General features: G+C 43.4%; 1 protein-coding gene across 2 annotated transcripts in view; it reads left to right on the forward strand.

The window, feature by feature from the left end:
• The window catches only part of FANCC (FA complementation group C), a 164,267-nt gene that overhangs the window by 128,769 nt on the left and 12,482 nt on the right, over nucleotides 1–23,016 (forward strand). The window contains exons 13-15 of one of the 2 annotated variants that reach the window (XM_090038613.1): nucleotides 2,128–2,302; nucleotides 8,085–8,285; nucleotides 11,689–11,860. In XM_090038613.1, coding sequence (XP_089894739.1) covers nucleotides 2,128–2,302; nucleotides 8,085–8,285; nucleotides 11,689–11,832 — 520 coding nt within the window. In that variant the 3' untranslated portion in view covers nucleotides 11,833–11,860. Of the gene's footprint in view, nucleotides 1–2,127; nucleotides 2,303–8,084; nucleotides 8,286–11,688; nucleotides 13,891–23,016 lie in introns of those variants that run through there. The other variant, XM_090038612.1, reaches the window with a different exon arrangement.

A 23,016-nucleotide genomic window follows, 5' to 3' on the forward strand; every position in this document is an offset into this window, starting at 1 on the left:
ACAGTGCAATGCCAAGTAGACGTATAGGAGGCTGTGTTGAAATGTTCCCTTCCTTGTGTCAACTACTCCTTGTAATCAGAACATGAAGCTAGTGAGCAGAAGTCCTCATCTTATTTCCTGCTTTTTAAAGCAATACAAGTTGTGATAAACCGCTAGGAGGCATATATTGTGGGCAGCACGATGGAGCAGAGGGATTGGACACATACTACAAAGGTGAAAATTAAATGGCTCTTGAATGCCCTGAAGGGAGAGGACTTTTCAGAGAATAAGGCTTTCTGTCCGGTCTTTGAACACACCAGAGGGGGATTTGACCAAACATTTCTCCCACTTCTTTAACATAACAGAGGGGACGTTCCCCAAGAAAAGCAGGTACAGGTAGCAAGATCCTATTGTCAGATAGAGTTTTATATGAAGATATGATTAGCCTTTCACAGTTCTGCATAAGCTTCTAAGTTCCAAATCTTTCAACATTTTAAACTAAGGTATTTGTTTTGGCCTACTGATATTCCTCAGACAGCAAGCTGACTTCTCAGTGACATTACTATCCATGACTGAGATAGAGAATTATCTGTCAAATTGTTTTAAATTATGACAGTGTGGGTTATTGGGTGCATGTTTGTTGTGGCAAAATATGTGTTAGTGTGTATGGCTTTGTGGTGTAATAGGTTGCTCATCTGACATACAGCTGGGGGAATATTAAAAGGTTGCGGGTTCCGGTTTCACCAGACTCATGGGTTATAAAAGAAAAATGGTGGGCAGTTCTTCTGCCTCCACAGGAGCAGGACAAAGGCTAACATTTCAGATAGGGAGTTTTAGGTTAGATATGAAGAAATGTCCAACTATAAGGGTGCTAAGGCAGAAGATCAAATTACTAAGAGAGGTTGTGAAATTGCTGTCATTGAAAGCTTATAAAGGCAGAGTAGATGAATATTTGTCTGGGGTGTTTTAGACAGGGATGGATCTGTCTTAAGCACAGTGTTAGATTAGATGACCTACTGAAGTTCCTACTGCTTTAAACTCCTTGCACTATGAATTCTTTGACTGATGAAGGAATGAGGTTGTGTTGAAGGCAGCTTTGTCCCTCAGTGCCCTCAGTTCTCAGGATGAGGATCTGAGGGATATGTCTGTTGCCCAATAAACGCTGCTGACCCAACAGTTGAGTGTGTATATAGACTAAACATCTCAAAGAACATCTGATACTGTATGGGTGAGTAACCTGTTTTCTAAAATGCGTGGGTGAAATTTTGGCCCCACTGAAGTTAATGGAAGTTTCTTGATTGACATAAAGAATTTCACACTGTGTTGCTATTGCGCCGCTATTTTTGCTTACACATTTACAAATCTAATGGCCCCTCTACACATGCAGGTAAAGGGACAATGGGATTTAATGTGATCCACATAGATGCCATATGTTCATGGCAGGAGGTGTGATTGTGGGATCATGCACTAAATTGCATCACAGTTTATTGCCAGTGCAGAGAGAGGCTGGCAAGAAGGAGAACCCTGGGGCAGGCAGATCACAGCAGCTGCGAACTCCCAGCTGTGGTAACACTCCCTGCTCCCTGCTTCCCCCGGCTGGGAGATTGCAACTGCGCTCCACGGTTGCCAGGACCCAGAGTCCACAGCTGCCCAGCGCTGTCAGAGCTGAGAGTCCCTTCAGCTGCAGGACTTCTAGCCCCACCTGTATATTGTGCACCTGACAGGGCTTCCAGCTATGGGAGCAGACCCTGTTACATGTGCAAATTAAAGTTGGATAGCAACCAGCTATAAAATTATTACACATTTTTGAGCAATAATTTTATAGCTGGTTGGATCTTTTAATGGTGCATTTGTTAAATTTGCATGTGCAGCCAGTCTAAATTAATTGCACAATCAGCTTGGTAATTGCATGATACAGGTAATGTGTATAGGGGACCTAGTTAAAAGCCATAAAGAAGTGAGTTACACATACTTTCCTGCAGTACCAGAAAAAGTACATACTGCATAAAAACAAGAATCATTAAAGTAAAACAAAGCAGCTTGGTCAACAGTTAAAGTAGACAGTCCCTCATGCCATCAACCTGTCACCTTTCACAAGAATTTAATAAGTAATAGCCAAGAAACTGAACACATTTCATTTTGTTACAGATCTTATGCTGACCTCTTTGAGACCTGGTATTTGTTTGTTCATTTTGGAGAATGGACTGACATGGCTGCAGAGCAGGTGCTGAAGTCAGGAGCTAAGTCTTCAGATGCTTTGCTGTGGTTATTGGCATTTTATTATAATCCATACAATGAAAATCATCAGAGGACTCAAACAATGGTGGGTGAAGTAGGCATGGTTGAGTGTATTCAGTAGTCAATCTTATACTTAAGTGAGACATTTATCTGGCTGAAAGGGCTGCGTTTTGCAGGATCTTCTGTGAACTGTAACATCTCCATTAGAAGGGCTCCATGATAATTGTTGTGGCTGTTCTAACTGGCATCTAAGAAGTGTTTTTTGAGTGTACTCTGGGGCATAGTGCCTCTGATTACATTTTCCTCAAAAATATTTGACTCTAATCCATTTCATTAGTACTTCTATAACTACTCTCTTGAAATCGCTATGGGTAACCTTTCAAAAAGCCTGTGAAGTAGGGCCCCCAACACAGTAGCACTTTCAAAGTGAATTCACTTTCAGTACTGTAATAGCAGTCCTCCATTCTTCAGTCACATTTTGCAATACTGAATCTTATCTAACTGTATATAACTTGATTTTGTTGCACCTATCGTCATAATTTTAAAACTAGTGATTCTCAGCTAGGGTTCTGGGGCATGTGGGTATGCCACAACATCCTTTTGTGAGTGCCAGGAGGTGTGAGGAGAAAAGCAGATAAACACAGGCTCAGACTCTTCCCTGCCTGGCTATGCCCCTGCCCTCAGTGCCTGGCCCCTCTGCAAGGACATCAGCACTGTAATAAGGTAGTTTTTTGAAACAGGGTGCTTCTCAATTCTCCACAGTTACGTAGTGGTGCCATGAGTCTAATGAGGAATGCCTTAGGTCTAAAAAGGTTGAACCGCTGATTTAGAGTGATCTGATGATCTCATTCAGTTTTCCTGTGTTAATTTGTGGCACAACCTACTTAGTTTTGCTTTAACCTCTAAAGTCTGGTTCAAGTTGTCGCATCACAGAAGCAGAGAGGGGAACAGACAAAGGAGGGCCACATATTACTTTCATCTCCTCTGTTATCGAGCCAACATGAGACCTGCTGGGCTCCCAGGGTAAATAAGCATTTTACGGGTGTTTTAACTTACTGTTGGCTTCTGATGGGCCAAAGGAGTGTTGAATCAGGTAAGAAAAACTGGAGACAGCCACATGCTAGTTATGTACCATGTTCCTTAACCGGAAACCCCATGCTTGGAATATGTTGTATGATACGGAGAGTTTATAGCACCTTTGCCTAGTCTAAGTAAACTCTTCCCCAGTGGCCAGATTTGACTTGTTTATTGCTCCTTTACTCTGCTGGAATCACATAAAGGGTTAACACAGTGAGCCATTGGACCCCATGTAGATAATACACCTGTTCTTGATCCTACTTAAAACTTCAAAGTACCGCTGAGGGTCCTTGTGTTTCTGAAAAGTATCCTGGAATTTCCTATGTGGATGAGCAGAAGGCAGAGTGTAACAGTCTAGTTAAAGGTCCATGGGATTATATTAACTCAAACAATAGAGGAAAAAGTGTCCAGTGCTATAGTTGAGATTTTTTTTCTTTTTTTTAAATCATAGTTACCTTTTTTAAAGGTTAATAATACTTCAACCCAAAAACTATTTATAAATTGATAATTTTATTTGTGAAGATTTGGCGGGGGGAAAGAGGGGAGTGTTTTGTTTTGTTTTGCTTTGAAGCCAAGAGTGGGAGGGAGGTGTTGATGTTTTAATAATAAAATCTTGGCACGCTTCTTCCGTGTGACAAGAGAAACCTGCTGTTTTTGTCTGTAAATCACAATATAAGAACTTTCCTTTCCACAAAATTGTTCATGTATTTCCATTGAGGGTACCAGTTGCAGGAAAATCCCAGTCAGAATGTGCGTATGAATTTCTTTCTCTCTGTCCCCTTCCAACAAAGGCTTTGGTAATGTTGTTCCTGCAACTTCACTTGATATACAGCAAAAAGACTCCTAAGGATTTGCTGCTATGTTATAAACATCCGGGAGCTAAGAGACATACCAAATGCCTGGACTGGAGTTCATGCCTCTCATTCACAGATGATCCATTGAGACTCTGATAAGCAAATACAGCTACGGTATTTCATCTAAGCACACAGGGATGGGGGGAAATCTCCCTTATACAGTGAAGGTCTGTAGCTGTACATATAGACAACTATATTATATGCTCCACGTTCCACTTTTTCAGGTCTGCAGAACACGTTGGGTGGACAGCTCATTTTTTGGAGTCACTTATTCCTAGAATATATGCTTTCACTCAGTACTTCAAATCTCTTTCTTAGCTGTCTCAGGGTGCACTTAACTGTTATTATAGCGCTCAACATCCTGTCCTATTTGGGTTCTTTTTTCTATGACATGCCTAAATTTCTTAGGAGGAAAGTAGGAGATTTCTTCTCAATAAAGGAATGGATCACTTTATGGGATTGAAGAATAGTTTTCACAGATTGGTTTTGTGTGATACCTTCTCAAATGTATGGCTTCATATTCTCCTGCACTTATCTATGAAAGCCTCCTTTCTGGTAACCACTCTAGCAATGAGAAGAATGAGAGAATTGGGGATTAAACCCATCCCTTGCAAGTATTTTTTCCTGGACAGCATGTCTGTTCCCATAGTTGCCTATCAGATGAATTTAAATAAAGTCACCCACTTACTGTTTTACCCCAAACCCCCATTCTAATTGTATTAAATTTGGATTACATGCCCTGGATGTTAGGAGAGCCCTTGCCTGTTATTTTTAAAGTTTATTTGTATCTTTTGCTGAGAAGACAAGAGGATGACCTGTTTTCCCCCCAGGAACTGCCCATGCAGCTCTTGGAACGTATAACCTTGGTATCATCAGTTTGCTGAGTTAGATGTGTCAAGCTTTAGTAAGGTTAATTCTGCCATGACAGAAACGATCACTGCTGCTGCTCTACAAAGCATCTTTGAAGCTGTTTTATGTAAAGCTTCTATTTGGGACTATGCACATAGATTTCATAGATTTCATAGACATCAGGGCTGGAAGGGGCCTTGAGAGATCATCGAGTCCAGCCCCCTGCCCAAAGGGCAGGAAGTCAGCTGGGGTCATAGGATCCCAGCAAGATAAGCATCCAATTTACTCTTAAAGGTGTTCAATGTAGGTGCTTGAACTACCTCCGATGGCAGGCTGTTCCAGACCTTGGGGGCTCGGACAGTAAAGAAATTCTTCCTTATGTCCAGCCTGAAATGGTTTGCAAGAGTTTGTGACCGTTCGACCTCGTCATCCCTTGGGGCGCTCTGGTGAACAAACGTTCCCCCAGATCCTGGTGGTCACCCCGATGAACTTATAGGTGGCCATCAGATCACCCCTGAGCCTGCGCTTTTCCAGGCTAAACAGTCCCATGTCTCTCAGCCTGTCATGGTAAGATCTGTTTTCCTGACCTCTGATAATGCGCGTGGCTCTCCTCTGGACTCTCTCAAGCTTCTTCACATCCTTTTTGAATTGTGGAGCCCAAAACTGGACGCAGTACTCCAGCTGCAGCCTCACCAAGGCCGAGTACAAGGGGAGAATGACGTCCCGGGATTTGCTCGAGAAGCATCTATGGATGCAAGCCAGCGTTTTGGTCGCTTTACTAGCCACAGCATCGCATTGCAGGCTCATGTTCATCTTGTGGTCAATGATGACCCCCAAATCTCTTTCTTCTGTAGTGCTATCCAACGTAGCACTGCCGAGCCTATAAGGATGCTGCAGGTTTTTCCTCCCAAGGTGGAGAACCTTGCATTTTTTGGTGTTAAACACCATCAGGTTCTCATCTGCCCATTTGCTGAGCTTGTCCAGGTTAGCCTGGATCACCCGCCTATCTTCTGGCATGGATGCTCTGCCCCAAAGTTTGGTGTCATCGGCGAATTTGGCCAGTCCACTCCTGACTCCAATGTCCGCATCAATGAAGATGTTGAACAGTATGGGTCCCAGGACAGAGCCTTGAGGGACCCCACTGGTCACAGGGCACCACGATGAGTGACTGCCATCAATTACAACCCTCTGGGTCTGACCACAGAGCCAATTTCCCAGCCAGCGGATCGTGGTGGAGCCAAGGCCACAACTGGCCAAGAGGTGATCATGGGATACCAGATCAAAAGTTTTTTTGAAGTCAAGATATATGACATCAATCTCTTCTCCCTCGTTCAGGTGATAGGTCACCTGGTCATAGAAGGAAATGAGATTGGTCAAACAAGACCTACCCGCAACAAACCCGTGCTGGCTATCCCTTAGGATGTTAGCCTGGGCCAGTCCATCAAGGATGGCCTCCTTAATAAACTTTTCTAAGATCTTCCCCAGGATAGAAGTCAGGCGGATCCACTCTCCTCCCTTTCTTGAAGATCGGCACCACATTGGCTTTCTTCCAGTCTTTGGGCACTACACCAGAGCGCCAGGAGTTTTCAAAGATCCGTGCCAGGGGCTGGGCTATGACACTCGCCAGCTCCTTGAGTACCCTGGGGTGCAGATTGTCAGGGTGGGATGACTTGAAGGTATCCAGCTTCTCAAGATGTTCCTTCACAAGGTCAGCATTTATGGAGGGTAGGGGATCCCCATCACCCGGATCTCCCTGTCCCACAGCAGGCATGGGCGTCCCATGGGACTGATGAAAGACTGACACAGAGTACCTATTTAATAGGTTGGCTTTTTCCTGGGCGTCAGTTGTCAGTTGCCCCATCTGGTTTAGCAGGGGTCCAACGTTGCCCTTGCTTTTCCTCCGGCTCCCCACATATCTGAAAAAGGACTTTTTGTTGTCCTTGATGCTTGAAGCTAGTTGGAGTTCAGTTGCAGCCTTGACTTTCCTGGTTTGCTCCCTGCAGGACCGGACCAGTGCAGAATAATCCTCCTTGGAGGTGAATCCCGTCCTCCATCCTTTGTAGGCTTTCCTTTTTAGCCACAGTAGGTCCGCTAGGTCCCTGGAGAGCCAGGAGGGCTGCTGTGCCTTCTTGCTGCCTTTCCTCCGCGTTGGAATAGATTTAGCATTGAGGATCGCTTCCTTGAGAAGCAACCACTCTTCTTGAACTTTACTGCATGCTTTGCTAGAAGCTGTGTACTTGAGAGAGACCAGGGTGAAATGCTGTTTTTTGCAGATTATTCTTTCTGTAAGACTGTGTGTTCCCATCATGTAGTCAAGATCCCTGTTTAGGAGGCACAAATAACTAAATATAAAACGTACTTAAGAACCCTGATAGGCATTGTGCCCCTTCCCACTGACTAGGGTGTATAATTTGCCTTTGTATTTGCATTTCCTGAGCTTTTTAATCTTACCAGTTTGTTTTAATGTGGTGAATAGAATTGTTACAAAATCATTTTTATAATTAGTAGCTGGTTATGATCCTCTAACAATTTCTATTGTGTAGAAGCAAAATCTTCTGTTTTATGTTCTGATTGTAAAATAAGCCTGTTATAAGCTACTCCACAAAGTAAAAGCACTTGTTGCAAACAATACAGGAAGAAGCAAACAACTGGCTTTTTTATCAGAACATTTTATCAGTTGAAGTCAGATTGCATGGAGGTTTAATTGATTTGTAGCTGCAATATTGAAGTGAGCCCTCAAGGAGCCTTCTGTTCTTTTTCCCACAATGTAAAAATTTGACTGCATTCTGCTGAGAGACTTTCTCCATTTCCTTTCATTACCAAAAAGGTCAAATCTTGGCTTGATGCCCTGGCTGCATAATTTGCAAGACCAAAGAAAGTAAGAAAGTTCCAGTCTGTCCATTTATATTTATGTGAACTAGTGTAAACTGAATGTGAAGTGCCCCTCCTGTTCTGCTCTTTTTCTGAAATACAATCTCTGTAGATGTTTGGGTGGATTCTGCCTTCTGTTAGCGAGTAAAGTCCAAGGAAATGACCACAAAGATGACTTTTCTCTAATTCGTTATTTTTTGGAATTGTTCCCAAAAGGTAGAAACTAGAGCTGTGTGTGACCACCTAAAGATGCTTTTCAGCCATACAACCCTTTCCATCACAGATCTGGAAGCTGCAGCTAGCAGGATGAGTGATACAACACAACCTTGCACCAAACACCTTATCAGGCATCTCTTCATTAGCTTTTTGCTCTTTTCTTCTGGTGGACACAAGATTGCCCGAGAATTTGTTTCACATGTAAGTGTGGGGTTTTTTTCTGCTTTAAGGCAGGGTTTTTTTTTATTATTTGTGTATTGAAATTTCTGCTTTTTACTTCAATAATGGTAACAAAGAGTTTAAGAAAATGTGTATATCAGTGCTAACCTAAATTATAACTACAGCCAAAATATTTTCCTTGTACAGACAGTTTTCCCAAGGTGCCACTGGAGAAAATCTGCACTACCTTTAGAGCCACAGAACTTCTGAATAATGCTTAGCCGTAAAGGATTGCACACAGTTCCTTCAGACCTTTCGTTCTGTACATCAAGAGCGTAAACACTTTGCCTTCCCACCCATCTGTCACTTCCTCTCTAGCTGGTAGTTGCAGTGGTAGTGAAACTATCTCCTTCCCATTTTCCATCATGAAGAACAGATGGAGTTAAGTAGAGCTGGCACTGACTGAATATGCATTTGGGGATTTAGGAAGGCCAGAAAGGAAGATGTATATAATACATGTGTATGATGACAAGGTATAACGAAGACCTGAACGAGTGACTGAGGATGGAAACAAGAGCATGCCTGTTGGAAATATTCAGGGGGAAAAAGTGACAGAATATAGATCTGCTATAGTACCTTTGTATTTTCTGGGAGGCTTCAGGAGTCTCTCAAAATGCCAAAGAGGACAGGGTGCTACAGAACACAAAATGATTCCAACTTCAGGGCTGACTACATCCTAAAGGCAAAGTAGGTTAAGAACTGAAGAGGTTGTCTCCTACCATTGGGTAGAAAAAGGCCTAATGATGGCTTCAGGTAAACACAGGAGAGTAAAAGAAACAAGGAAGTTGAAGGCAGCATGAGAAAAGAAACAGGTTTCCCAGCCATAGTAAAAATAAATCCTCAGTGTGGCGGTTTGGACTTAAAAAAATCTCTTGAGGTTACTTTCAACCTTAATTTCAACGTCTCCATGATTTGTATAAACAAGAGGTAAGAGTGGTTTGCAGAGCACCATATATAAAGAAATGTGAGGCATAGAAGGGTGTAAGGTAGTAGAGGTAGTGTGCTCTGCGTACGTGTAATCTTTGGCACCATCAAATCAGCAAATACAACAGCAAAAAGAATAAGAATTATAGTTGGAAGTTGGAGAAAGCAGTACATGTTGCAGGAGCAGTGTGCAAAGGCGTATGTTTGCCTGGAAGGGCAGCTGTAGTTGCAGTATGTCTGTTCTGGAGCACATCCAGAGGCAGTGCGCAGGTGTGCATCCTTCCTTTCAGACCACGCTGCAGGAGCAGGAGCTGGGGGACTTTTTTTAAGTCCTCCTATTTTGGGGGCTTTGGGTGAAAAATAAAACATTCCAAATGGGTGTTGCAATGCCTCACCGGAGTTGTAGCTCAAGCTTCCATTCTTCTGTGTGGGCTGGAGCCTCTGGCTTAACTACATCTCCCAAAATGTATCACAGCCAGAGTTTCTTATTGCACGGTCCTTTTCTCATGGGGATTTGGGAAAAGTGCACCATGAAAAGCACGTTTTGGGACAGAAAGCCCAGATTGTACAGGAGAATGGGAACATAAGTCACCTGAACTACATCCCTTAGAGGGACTACAATAACATTTTGAATTAAAATGTGTGTGTGGTGGGGGGGGTAGCTTTAAGATTTTGTGATGTCATTAGAAGATTGAACTTTTCAATGGAAAAAGCATTTTTTCAGTCATCTGACAGCCAGACTTTCAAACAGGAATGCTGGGGAGATAGCAACAAAGAATCCCCTCAGGCCTATACTGGGAAACAAATAATGATACTTGTTTTTGAACCATTTAAAACTGGTCTGGCCAAAGCTCTTGGATACACTGAAGGAAGTTTCACATTTTCAGGATGGACAAAAAGATGATCTGATTGAATAAGTTCTTCATGTTATTAATAAAGGCCTTTTCTCCAAGTCTTTTCTATGTGGAATTCCCGTTAATTTTCCATCTCAAATAAATGCAGTTCTTCAGTAATGTTCTTTTTGGAAGAAGAGGACTTCTCACAGTTCCCTATAAAGGCCAACAAAAGGCCAAAAAGCTACTTGGGTGGCAATATGAAGTTCTTTATTTTGAGGGCAGAATATGCCTTACCAGCACCCTGCTTCTATGCTAGTCTGGACTTGGTTCCTGATCTCTGATTCTCTTATTGTATTGTCTTTCTCTACTAAGAAAACATACAATTGGTTGCTGGTGGCTGTAAGATAGGTGTCCGGTTTCAACCCTGAAGTAGCTGTTTTTCCTTGCTCAATGAACTGATCCTGTTATATATTGTATACAGTAAAGTGTTAAAGTCTTTTTAATAAAAATAGTGCTACATAAATATGAAGTAGTTATTATGCCCCTGGCTAGTTTGATAGCTGTTAGAATATCACCTACAAAAAAAATGAAGAAAAAAAAGTTTAGTGTTACGGTGCATGCAATTTCAAGTTAAGATTTTCCAACATTATGGTTTTGCTTTAGCACTTTAGCTGGAAAATCTCCCTCCCACTGCCAGACTATACTTTGTAGTCCATGTGTATGTAAAAAGGCCTGTGACACACTCGGGGTAATTCATTTTGCAACAAATGGAACCTTCTTGTTGCTGATTACTCTTCCTGCCTGGTATTAGGCAGAATAAACAAATAGAATATTACTTCCTTTAGGAACTGCTAGGATATGGTAGATGTCTTGGATGCATGCTAGGAAATGGCTGATTATTCATTAGCTTGGGGGAGTGGTATGTAAAAGATGTTTGGAAGCATGCATCATATTCCATCTGGTTCTATTTATTTTCCCAGTCTTATGCTGCTGCCTTTCCTTCACAGATCACTTAAACATGTTAAAAGATAGTTTTGACTCCAAAATCTTTAAGAAAAGGCAGAAGTCCAGACTCTTTTTCATCTTACACTTGTAACACAGGGAAACTTTAAAGCTGCCGGAGGGTTACCCTAGGAAGGCAGTCTTGACCTGGTATATGTGTAGCTATTCTAGTCCTTTCTGTATTCCCCACCTCCTAGCAAAGGGGAATTTTGAAGCAGAGGAGGAAGGGGCATGTGAGAGGCAGGAGGTGGGAGGATTGGGGAAGGGGGTAGGGACCAGAATGAGATGTGCTCCAGTGCATTTGGCTGATAGAGTAGCTCTGAGGATTAGCCAGGCAGAAAGGTGGAATAAAATTACTTCTCTGTGTGCCAAGAGCTGCTCTGTTATATCTTGGGTTCCAGCCCTGAGATTTCTATACACCCTTCTTTCCTTCTAAGAAAGGGGGTTATTTTCAACTTTGAATAAGTTATGGAATTTAGTTTCTTCTCTGATCAGAGAGAATGAAATGTTTCTGAGGGTTAGTGGAGGAAAAAAGTAGTTTTATGTAGTTAAATTCTTGCACTTTGAGAAACATAACTAATTTAGATTATTTCCTCTCTTTCCCATTGTTTTTCCCTCCTCAGATTACAGAGGCAAGGGATGCAACCCGTGAAATTTTTGCCAGTCTTATCCGTACAGCTTACAGGCTTAATCACTTTGGAGAAAAAAACCAAAGGACTATAAAGTTGGTGAATGAACTTGTTCAGGAACTCACATTTAAGATTTAGTATTTGTGGTACTGTCCAGTGATTGAGGGTAAGAGAAAAAACTAACCTCACCTTTAGAATTTTGATTTCCTTGCTTATGAAAATGATTCCCTAAAAATACCAGAATATTTTCAATAGAATATAATAGAAATGTTAACAAAGACTGAAAAGTGTTCTTATTTTGTTTTACAAGGGACCTATATCATACATAAAAACTTTTTTTTAGGCATGTAATCTCCTCATTGTCGGCAACAGTTATTACCTGTTTATGGGTCTAGATTTTGCTTAATCCAGGAAATACAAAAATAAGAGGTAAATCAATTATATAATTTAATACTGTTAATGAAAACTACTATTTAAATGTTCCAAGAGGATAAAGTCCAGAAAAAATGTATGAGAATTATTTGTTGACTATTTCCTGCTATTTGTAATTAAGTTTATTCTTGATTCATCTGTGAGCCTAAATCTGACCGCATGCAAGTGAATGATAGTCACTTATTCTGAATTTGCCACTATGAAATACTGCCTCGTGAACTGGAAAGACACAATCAGCACCTCAAATTTCACAAAATCAGACTCATCTCAGATTTGCTTGATGGCATCTCCAAGACAATAGTCTCTCCAGGTTCTGTCTCAATGTCACAATTACGCAGAGAGGATTTGGTGTAGACTTTATATGCTTCCTGGTTCATTTAACTGATTCTCCCTTTTAAGATGAACTCTTTTACTCCCATAATCAGTTCAAGTAGAACAAGCGTAGCATAGACTTAAGGTTGCTGTTCCAGTCTGAAAGGGACAGATTTTCAAAAGAGAACTGTGGCTGCACCTACACATGCTGATATCTTTGTGCAAATGGAAGTGTGCTTGACTTGATTCTGTACCTAAATGGGTGTTCTCTTGTCATGACAGGAACATGGGGGAAAGGCTGTAGGGCAATCCTCAGGCCACCTTAAAAATATGACCCCAAAGTTTTGGGAAACTGTTTTCACCCACTTAACTAGAAAAAATAACAATGGAGAATAACTGTGGTGAAGGGTGCTGCTGTATTTAGCCTTTTCTTGTCATAAGTTACCTAATTTTAAAGTCTGTACTTTACGTGCAATAAGACACTGTTGGTATCACTAATATATCAAACTGCAGGCATCCAGGATTAGTTGTGTTTCTTTTGGAGCAGGAAAAAAAAATGCTTACCTTTTGTCCTTTTTTAGTAGAAAGGAGTTTGCTGGAATGCTATACAGTAATTTCTGACAGTAACAACCTTAGCAAGTCATAAACAGGGATCCAGGTTTTCCGTTCGCCACGGAAAAGCTCAGTAAACCTCAGATTTTCTCATTTCAAGGGGCTGGGGGAAGCGCAAGAAGGGTGATCCAGCAGGGGGCGCCACATGTACGTGCGTATGTATACATGCACATGGTTGCCAGGCAGCCTGGAGAGCAGCTCCCTGCAGGTAAGTCTGGAGGAGGGAACTGAGACCCCCATAGTGAGGGAGGGAGGGAGGGAGTTGGGCAGGGAGAAGCTGGGCTGTCAGAGGGAAGCTGGGCTGGTTCCCTGCCACTGTGCGCACTCCTGGGGGAACATGTGCCCCCAGATTTGTGCATGGGGTGGGCTGCCTGCTGTGGGCTCGGGCTCTACACTCTGCTGCCCTCCCCCCGGGGCCTCTACAGCCCAGCAGGTGGGGCCCAGCATAGCAGGGCAGAGTGAGGCATGGAAGTTCGTTGCCACTGTTGTGAGCTCTGTGCTGCTATGGTGAGATGCCCCCCGCTCACCTGGCAACAGCGGGGGTGGCGGTGTGGAGTTGTGCCCCCTACTGCTGCCAGGAGGGCAGGGGGTGCCTTGCCATGACTGGGCCGAGCTCCCAGCAGCGACACGAGCTTCCCCATCTGGCCCCACTCTGCCCTGCTGCACTGGGTCCAGCCACGGGGTGGGCAGCAGGGTGGGGATCCCTCTGTGCTGCCCATGGGGAACAGAGAGCTGGAGCAGTTGGTGCCTCCCACGGGCAGCAGCCAGGGTTCAGGCACTACTGCGGGGGAGCAGGGGGCTGCAGACCTGGGTCCCTGGCCCGGTAGCTCTGGCAGCTGGGGGCCCTTCCAGCAGGGCTGGGGGGGGAAAGGGCTGTGGGTGGGGAGTGAGGGGCAATGGCCTGGGCAGAGCACTGGCATAATCAGGGTGCTCAGCACCACAAAGCAGTGTGTGGGTCAGTGGGCGGGGGGGGGACAACTGCAGCTCGATCTGTGTCCTGGTGAGTGAAGGGGGAGGGGGAGCTCTGCTTTTCATGATAAAAAACTCGAAATCAAATGACAAAATGTATAGGTATTTAGAATTTATTTTATTATAGTGATTGCAGCACTGGTAGGCTTCCAAATTGTTTAAGATAGTAACTGTATCAATAAAATATTGTGTTCAACTGATACCTACATATATAATGACATTTCATTATGGAAATACATGGATTTTGGGGGGTTTTAATCAGAGAACTTGCGATTTTTAAACAGAGAGAAAACCAGGATCCCTGGTCATAAAGTAAGACCAAGTAACAGAAGTTACATATCCTTCCTCTCCATGAATCTAAAGTGTCTTGTAGTATTCAGTGTAAATACTGCAAGAATAAATATTTCCTACAAAGAAAGTTTATTTGAGGCAAGAGAATATTTTAAATAAAAAAAGTTAAGAGCAATCTACTGATTATCTGTAATCAGATATACCAAAAGCAAAGCTGGGCAGTCTAGTTTTCTGTTCCTGGACATTGCTTCTGAAAGGCACAGGAGTATCTTAAACTTAGGAGACTGTCTGGTTACCAGAACAAAAAAATCTAAGGAATTTGTCCAGTGGGAACAAATCTGTGGAATGTCCTCTCTTGTATGACCAGGAATCTAAAATTAATTTGCATTCCAAGGAAGAAAAATATTTTCCCCTTATCCCTTATATTGTATTTACACATGTTCAACCTGAATTGAAATAGAATATATTCAGCTTTTATAAAATAAAGCTACAAAAAAGTCAGCACTTTATTCTAGTGAATGATATTTGTCAACACCAAATTTACTATATTCATCTGTATTTAAAGTTGCTAGAGGTACACTGTAACTGGGTGAAAAGCATCCTTTCTCAGTAGACACTCTGCCCTGCCATCTATCAAAGTTTAAAACTCTTCTTTTTAAACAGAAATGATGCTGCTGGGTCTGCTCAGGTAGGCAATATGAAGGAAAGGCTCAGGGAAAGAAAATATATTAGTAGTAAGAAATTGCATTCCCATTTTTCATGTTTGACTTTGTAGGAAGGGCTGCAACTTATTATTTGTTAGGATGCTTTAAGGAAGGAAGAGGCCATCAGTGCCATCTATAACTTCAAAAGGAGACCTCTGCACTTGCATTCCTTGTGCTCTCATCAGCATGGTTGTTATAAATCTTTGCTGTTTTTTACTGCTCTTTAACTATGATTTACGTACTTATTTTGTGGTGTGATACAGTCTTGTTGCACTGGTCTGTTAGCACAAACCAGCAGCATAATTCAGTGGAGGTTTCCTCATATAGCATCATGTTGTAGCAGCTGCCAGGACAGCCTGTCATCTCTGCAGGTTTGGAAGAAAGGGGTTGTGCCAGATCCCTGTCCTCCCCACTTCCTAAAAATCTTTTGGGGGATTAGTTATTCTATTGCAGAGCTGACCAGCTGGCAGCCTGTGGGCTCCCGGTCCAGGTAGCACTCCCCCCACGCTCCCCTCCCTCTGCCCCAGGTTTGTGGTGTGGTGGCAGGGCGAAGGGAGACCATGGCCATGCACACTGGGGGGGACTTTGTGTGGCACAGTGTGGTGGGGGCACATGGCACGGTGTGTCATTCTGGGCATAGGGCTCTAGTACAGTGCACTGGGGCATGCATTAGGCGTGGGGGGGATGCAGACAGGCATGAAATCTGGACATATTAGCTTTGTAACAATGCTGTTTATAAGGCAAGATCATTGCCTTACTGCTTGTATTGTATTAGTCCTTCTGCTACCACTGTGCTGAGGTTGTGTTTACGTGGTTAGTTAAGATAGATTATGCTTTCTGAGCTGCTGCTTCCTAAGACTGTCTGCCATCTTTTAATAACACCCCCCCATTCTGTGTTGCCAAGCACATTCGTCAGTGTTTGAATGCATTCAAACAAACTTTGTTGGATTGTGAGAAGATAACCAGGAAAATCAGATCAGTCTGTAACAGGAACTAGCTGCTATTATTTACTATTTCACCAAACGTTGTGTCACCCATAAACTTTACCAGCAGAGATCTTTGTATTTCATCTAGGTTCATAGATGCCTCCAGTGAACCAACAACTGATCCCTGTGGGATCTTCTCAGTTTGCCAGTTAATAGCTACATTTTGATACATTAGCGAGCCAGTTTGTAATCGATCTGATGTTGTCGTTCCCAAAGGGCATGCCATGGCACACTAGCTTGCTGCAACAGCAGCGGAAGCATGCCATGAGATCAGCTGATTATGCTACATTAGCAGCTAAAGATTTATTTATTCCTCTCATCCAAATGAGATGCAGCAAACTGAGAAGCTGAGTGTGGACCTTAGCTCTCTCCCAGGCCTGTAAGAGGCTGAGAATGGCAATGTTAGGGTGATTTTGCAGAGATAAGGTACAGGGACAGTATTCACACTCCACCACTCACAGACTAGGGCTGTGTTCTAGGATCTACATTTTTATATCTTCTAGGCAGTCTGTAATTGCTAGTTAGGTTACAAAATCAGCATATTTTTCTGGGTGGCAGGAAAAATTATGGCAACTGTAGCTATATTGGCTGGTGCAGGAGGCCCCATCTTGTTCGTGATTCATAGCAACATTCACATGTGGGCCTGTTTAAATCTGCCTACCTATCTGGCTAGCATTTGCACCCTGTGATGTATGTTTTCCTCCAACTGTTTGTCTGAACTTTTGAAAGATATGCTCCTAGTAGCAGTTTCAATAGCTGTCTTAGCAGGGAGTATCTTATTCTGGGAATTTGCTGTGGGGTGGTCTGTTTGACAGCAAATGCCAGAAAGGAGTTTCCCTTGCTTGCATTGGCCATTTTCCTTTAACCATCTGTCTGGCTATAGGAAAAGAATAAACCTCATGAGTCCCTTCTGAAGGGCTTAAGTGTACTCAGAGTGACTGGGTCCTTTTAATGGTCTGAGTTTGAAAGCCAACTAGGGATAGGCACTGGATCACTCTTCAGCTCTGAAACAAAAACCTGGAATATTGTCAGATGGCAGTAGTAAAGTTTCAATAATATAGTCAATCTTACCAGGCACAGATTTTGCCTTGCTTAATAGAGATCATAAAAGAATCAAGAAAACTTGGTAAGATCATTACCATCTGAGATGCCAATTTCTGTTAATCATAGCACATACTTGACTGGCAAATAACTCCATAGTAGACAATTCACCTTCACAGAAAATGTAGTGGGAAAAATTCTATAATTTTCTGTCCTTGCTTAGAACATTCGTAACTAATTCGACCATCATACTCCTTGCTTACCAAAAGATGCCTGTCACAACCCTCACCCCCAAGGTCAGATTGGGTAATATGCCTGACTTAATGTTTTAAAAGATACGGAGCCTCTTTTTCTAATATTCTGAAGCAAAATGTCGTTTTGAATGGGTTTTGGCAATCTTTTCATGCACCTTCTCTGTTGAGATGAATTGATCTAGCTCTGGATACAAAGATCTTCCCCACTTAACCATCTTTCTGCTTCACGAGCATAGTTGCTGTACATTGTTTGGCTCTTATGTTCTGGCTTTGAGATTGTAATGAACCAAGGAAAAACAAGATTTCCACCTGCCTTTTATCCACTTCTGCACAAAGATTTGTGAAAAAGTATGAGGAACAGGTTTATTTTTTTCATGATGGCTAATGATGCTGTAACTCCTGACCTGTACAAATTGGACAAAAATCTGACAGCAGTCTGATTTTGATCAAACTTGGAATGGAAGCTGAGAATCTGACCTTCCTGTCTCTCTGAAGAGATTACCAGTGCTTTGTTTTAGCTTTCTTAATCCTATTATTGTTCATTATTTCCACACCAGCATGAGATGTCTGCAAGTAAAGAAGGCCACTACCAAATTCCCTTAAAAGAAGAGCTGCAAAGGGTAGTCAAATGTAACAATGAATAATGTCTGAAGATAGAAACTCTTGTTGAAATATGCAAATCTAAAGCACAAATTGTGAGGTTTTGGCTAGTTAAAAATTACCACTTCTTCTGAACATAGGACCAAAATGGATGCTCTTTTCACAAAGACCATGGACTCTTGCTGTCGCACAGGATGAAAAAAAGAACAGTTTAAAAGCACAGAAGTTCTTCTTTCCTTGCCTCTGGCTCCTTTGTCCTCGGAGAGACTCATTATGAGACATCAGTGCTGGCTGAAATATACTGTTACAGATTTGTAAAGGCTGCACAAACTATTCAAATAATCTAATCTGACCTGTTACTGCTGGGCCATCAAACCTCCCTGTGTAATTTCTGTCATGGTCATTTCTTCTGATTGATCTATAGCTTATCTTTTTTTAAACTGCTGTAACCACTAGGTAGCAGAAGTATACTCCTAATTCCTTGATCTCTTGTTTATGTGCGTTACATGAGACAGTCATAGGTTAAAAATTACATGAATAACCATGGCAGCAGCAACTAGATGCTGGTAATCTCCTCCCAGGGGAGTGCCATAAACAGTAGGCTATACAGTCAGGCACTCTCTTGTTTGCTGTCCTTCTGGCCCCTCATCTTTTGCACTGTTGGATGCACAGTGGTCCAGCTTCAACAAGAGGAGTGGGGAGAAACCTACCCTTGCCTACTGTACAGCTTGGGCACAGTCCTGGGAAGTGGGACACAGCCATTCAAACCCCCTCAGTTTTGATCCTGACCTCAGGCATTATCTGTACTTGAGAGATTTCTGACCTCCCTGACAGTCATTTAGAAATGGGCATGGGATTGCAGAGGACTGAAAAGCCCTTCTCCAGAGAAGCTCTATTGTACTGAGCAGTCATTTTCAATAAATACATTGTCTTTCCATTAGTCCTAAAGGCAAGCTGTTATTTTTTTCCCTAGGGGATACTAAGAACCAAGTGCTTTCCTTGATTCCAGCTCGAGAAATTGGGCTTCACCTTTTTGAAAACTACCAAAAGCCTACCAGTGCTAAACTGAAGCTTGCATTCACCAGTGCTTCAGTGAGAAGGGAGAAGAGTGACTGACTGAGCTGGTGGAGTGGCTTATGAGGATACTGCAGTCCTGTCTAGGATTTTATTGTTTTGAAAAAATGTCACTTGTATTGTTCAAAGCACAGGACTGTGGCACACAACCCCATTGTGGGGTGGAGAATAAGCCTGTGCGAAGCGGCTAGTATTCGCTTCGGATTCGGCTGATTTGGGGGAGTGATTCAGTTCAGTGATTTGAATCACTGTCGCGAATTGATTGAGCCGAATCTGATTTGAAGATTCAGCTGCTACCAAATCAGCCAGATCTCCAAATCAAGCAGGCCCCATCCCCCGCCTCATCTCCCAGCTCCGTCAATGGCTGCCCTACCCGGCCCCAGCCTCCTGGCTCTTAAAAAAAAAGAAAAAAGCCTGTCACTCACTGGTTGCTGCTGGGGTGGGGGGGGGCAATCCCCGCTGCACCTCACTGCATGGGGGGACTCTGCCATAAGTCCCCACCCATCCCCTGTCCACTCTCTCAGCCTCAGCGTCCCAACTCAAAAAAAAAAAAAAAAAAAAAAAAAAAAAAAAAAAAAAAAAAAAAAGAGCCTGCACTGACTGGCTCCTACTAGGTGGAGGGCGATCCCTGCTGCACCCCATTGCCCTGCGCTGCCATGAGCCCCCAGAAGCCCTGACTGCCCCTGCAGCAGCCAGTGAGTGCAGGGATTTTTATTTATTTTTTAAAGCGCTGGGAACTGGGGCTGGGCAGGGCAGCCATGGGAGAGTGGGCAGGGATTGGGAGAGTGCTCAAGGGGCTGGGGGAGCAAGCAGGGGAAGGGACCTGGCAGGGAACTCCCCATGGGGGGGGGGTGTGCGTGCGTGCGTGCGTGCGTCCCCACTTACTGGCGTGGAGTCCGGGTCCAGCTCCTTGCAGCAGTGAGCAGGGACTGCCCAAATCTCTGAAGCTCTCTGAATCGATTTGGAGAGCTTCGAAGCAATTCAGACCTTTTTATTGGTCTCCCAATTCAATTTGGATTCAGAGATTCGGTCACCAAATCAGGCCGAATCTCCTTTGAATTGAATCAGCACCTGAGGCTTCGCACAGCTCTAGTGGAGAAGTGTCTATTGCTTTTCTAGGCATCATGCTCATGGTCTTTGTAAAGTTCCTGCCAGTACTAGCTGGTTTGGTGTACTCTGGGCAAAAGTGCTAACAAGGTCAACAGAAGTTGCAGTTGTGGTTTCTCTGGAACAACTGCTTCAGAATTTCTGCTCCTGGTAGAAGAGCCCATCGTTCATAACGACATTTGTTCCAGAATGCTTCACTTTTCTGTGATCAGTTGAAATAGGGAGAAATTGTATGCTATGGGCAAGGGAGTAATGTGTCTTTAGCAGAGATGTGAAATGATGTGCAAAGCTGTGACCTAGGGCTGTGGACAGATGAAACATTTGTAACGTTTCCAAAGGTGAGTGTACTGGTGCCTGATAAAACACTCCAAAGGGCAACAAAACTGTACCTGGAAGACAAAGGTGCTATTTTTTCATTTTTAGACCCTTGTGTATGTTATGTTGGTCCTTAAGGCATCCCACAATGCAGTGCTCCTCCCTCTGCCACCCTTGAGCTACCCACACATGGGTAGTACTGAGCTCCCAAAGCACTGGGACTTGTGGCACCCAGAGCTTTGTGCATTGTTTTGCCCACAGCAAGCAGAGCGCAGGCAGCCCTCTCTGACTGTCCTCTTAGCTTTGTCTCCATCCCACCAGGGAGCGGGGGACAGGGGTGAGTGGAGCCCAGGGACCAACCAGACCCAGTTAGTGGCCTGTGGCAGGAGACCACTGCTCCTTGCTGGCACAGCAATTTGAAAGTGCTTTGGTAGCAGGGGCTGTACATTGGTTTACAGATGAAGTGCCCCGTTCCAAAATGACCCAACAAAGAAAGCCCTGCACTGGAAAACTTGTCTTAGTCAACCCCAACCATGCAGTTGGACCAGTACAAGATGTCAACCACAGAAATCTTTGCTTCTCCATGATTTAAATATTTCACACCCTGTTGCACTTCACAACACTTTCAGTGATACATCTGTCTCCGCCCCAAGAGGCTCGTGCCTCACTTTGACAAGACTGTGTAAAGGGAAGAGGGTTTTTAAATAACAGGGACAGCTTTGACGTGGATTGTTAAACACATGAGGAATGTGTCATCGGGTGATGTAACTGCACTCTCACACCTGCTTTTGAATTGGAAAACTGGAGCGAGTATACAAAAAGAGCATTGTAATCGTGAAAGAAAGGAGGAAAAGGTATCAAGGAGGGTTTCAGCCTAAGTAGAACTGACAGACTCTGACATGAGAATATGGCAATGATGCAGCTAAGTAGCTGTCCTAAGGCAATGGACAACTTCAGGGTCAAAGATGAGCAATAACCAAACAAGGCACAGCATAAAGGACCCGAGTTGAATAGATGAGAGAAAAGAACTGGGTTTGTGGATCACCTATGTCAGCTGAGGGGCGGAGGGGAATACCCTTTTTTAATGCAGTTTAAGAAAACAGGAATGAAATGATTAAATTGGTTAAAGCTGCAGTTTAAAAGGGTTAAAAGCAACAAAAGATGCAGAATGGATTATAATGACTGCTGATGCACTGTGACTTGATTCCATTTTGTACTGGTACAGCAGATAGCACAAAGGGCTCCTGGCTCCTGCCTGGGGACTCTCAGACACTGTAGGAAAACAAATAAATAATAGAAGTACAGGAATGACATAAGGACAAAGCGAGCTGGCACTGTGATATAACTAAGCATGAGAAAGTGTCACAGGGCACAAATAATGCCTTGGAGCAGGTTGTCTTGGTGCAGAGACTGTTACCACTAGACTTTGGAGAAAAGCGTTGATATGTATGTAGAAACAGAAACAGCAGGAAAGCAAGTATACCTGCAGAATGGGCTGCAGGGCTGAAAGCAACAGCAGTGTCCAGGAGAAGGAGTAAAAGTGAATGCAAATTGTGGACTCAAAAATGTAGCAGCTAAGTGACTTAAAAAATAATTTAAAAAAGGATTTAGTCTGCTTTTGTTCTGGTGGCATGACTGAGACCTCTCTTGGGAACACTCAACTAATATAAACCTACTAGAATGGTGAAAATTAAATTTTGCTTTCTGCTTGGTTAAAAAATTTGGAAAATACAGTAGAAGTTAACAAAAGCACAAGTTTTTAAAACATTCTTATTTCCTTCCTTGTACATTGTAGGCACACCGATGTGAGCTGTGGGTGGCAGTCTCTTCCATTCCTAGTTGTCTAAGTATTCAGATTTGGTAGCATAAATGGCATTTGTGGCACTTGTGGACATGCAGGAATTCTGTTCCAGGCTGCACAGCTATGTATGCATGCAGCCTAAGCATGACAACGGGCAACAAAATAAGCAAGACTTGCCCCCAGTTGCTGAGGCAGTCACCGGAGAAGCCATCTTTTAGGTCTGCCTTGCCCCCGGGCCGGGGCGGGGTGTTGTTGAACTCAGGTCTCTGATATCTCAGTACAGCGCTCTAGTTATCATACCAGAGGTCTGGCATTTCAGGCTCTTGGGTGCCTGGTAGAAGCTGCACCACTGCCACATTTGCTGGAAAAAATGGGAAGGAGAGGAAGTTTTTGCTTCACTGGTAGTAAGAGCTTAGGCTGAAATCCAGGGCTCTTTTTTCTTGGGCAAGTAACCTACTTCATTGAGGTGCACAGCCTTTGGCTTGCTTTCTGCTGGCCCCGCCCCACCCCTCCCTCACCTTCTCCTTCTACTGGCTTCCTAGGGGGCCAGCTTCCCAAGACTGCCAGAGAAGTAACTGGCTAAAGGCCCATTTGTGGGGTATTAGTTACGGTGCTGTACTAGGAAGCTAGAGACCCAGATTCAAACACCTTCTAGGAATGGAGTGGCCTAGATGCAGCTCCTCCAGCTTCCCAAGTGAGTGCTTTTTTCAAGTCCTGTTAGTTGTTAGTTTAGGTCACCACTTTTAGGCAACTAAACATGTGCATAAGGGGCACCAGCCAAGATGTGTACCCAGCCAATGGATAGCCTACTGTGCCTACCTAGT

Source organism: Crocodylus siamensis, chromosome 3 (assembly GCF_052110815.1).
Source record: "Crocodylus siamensis isolate JL-2025a chromosome 3, ASM5211081v1, whole genome shotgun sequence".
Taxonomy (NCBI): domain Eukaryota; kingdom Metazoa; phylum Chordata; order Crocodylia; family Crocodylidae; genus Crocodylus; species Crocodylus siamensis.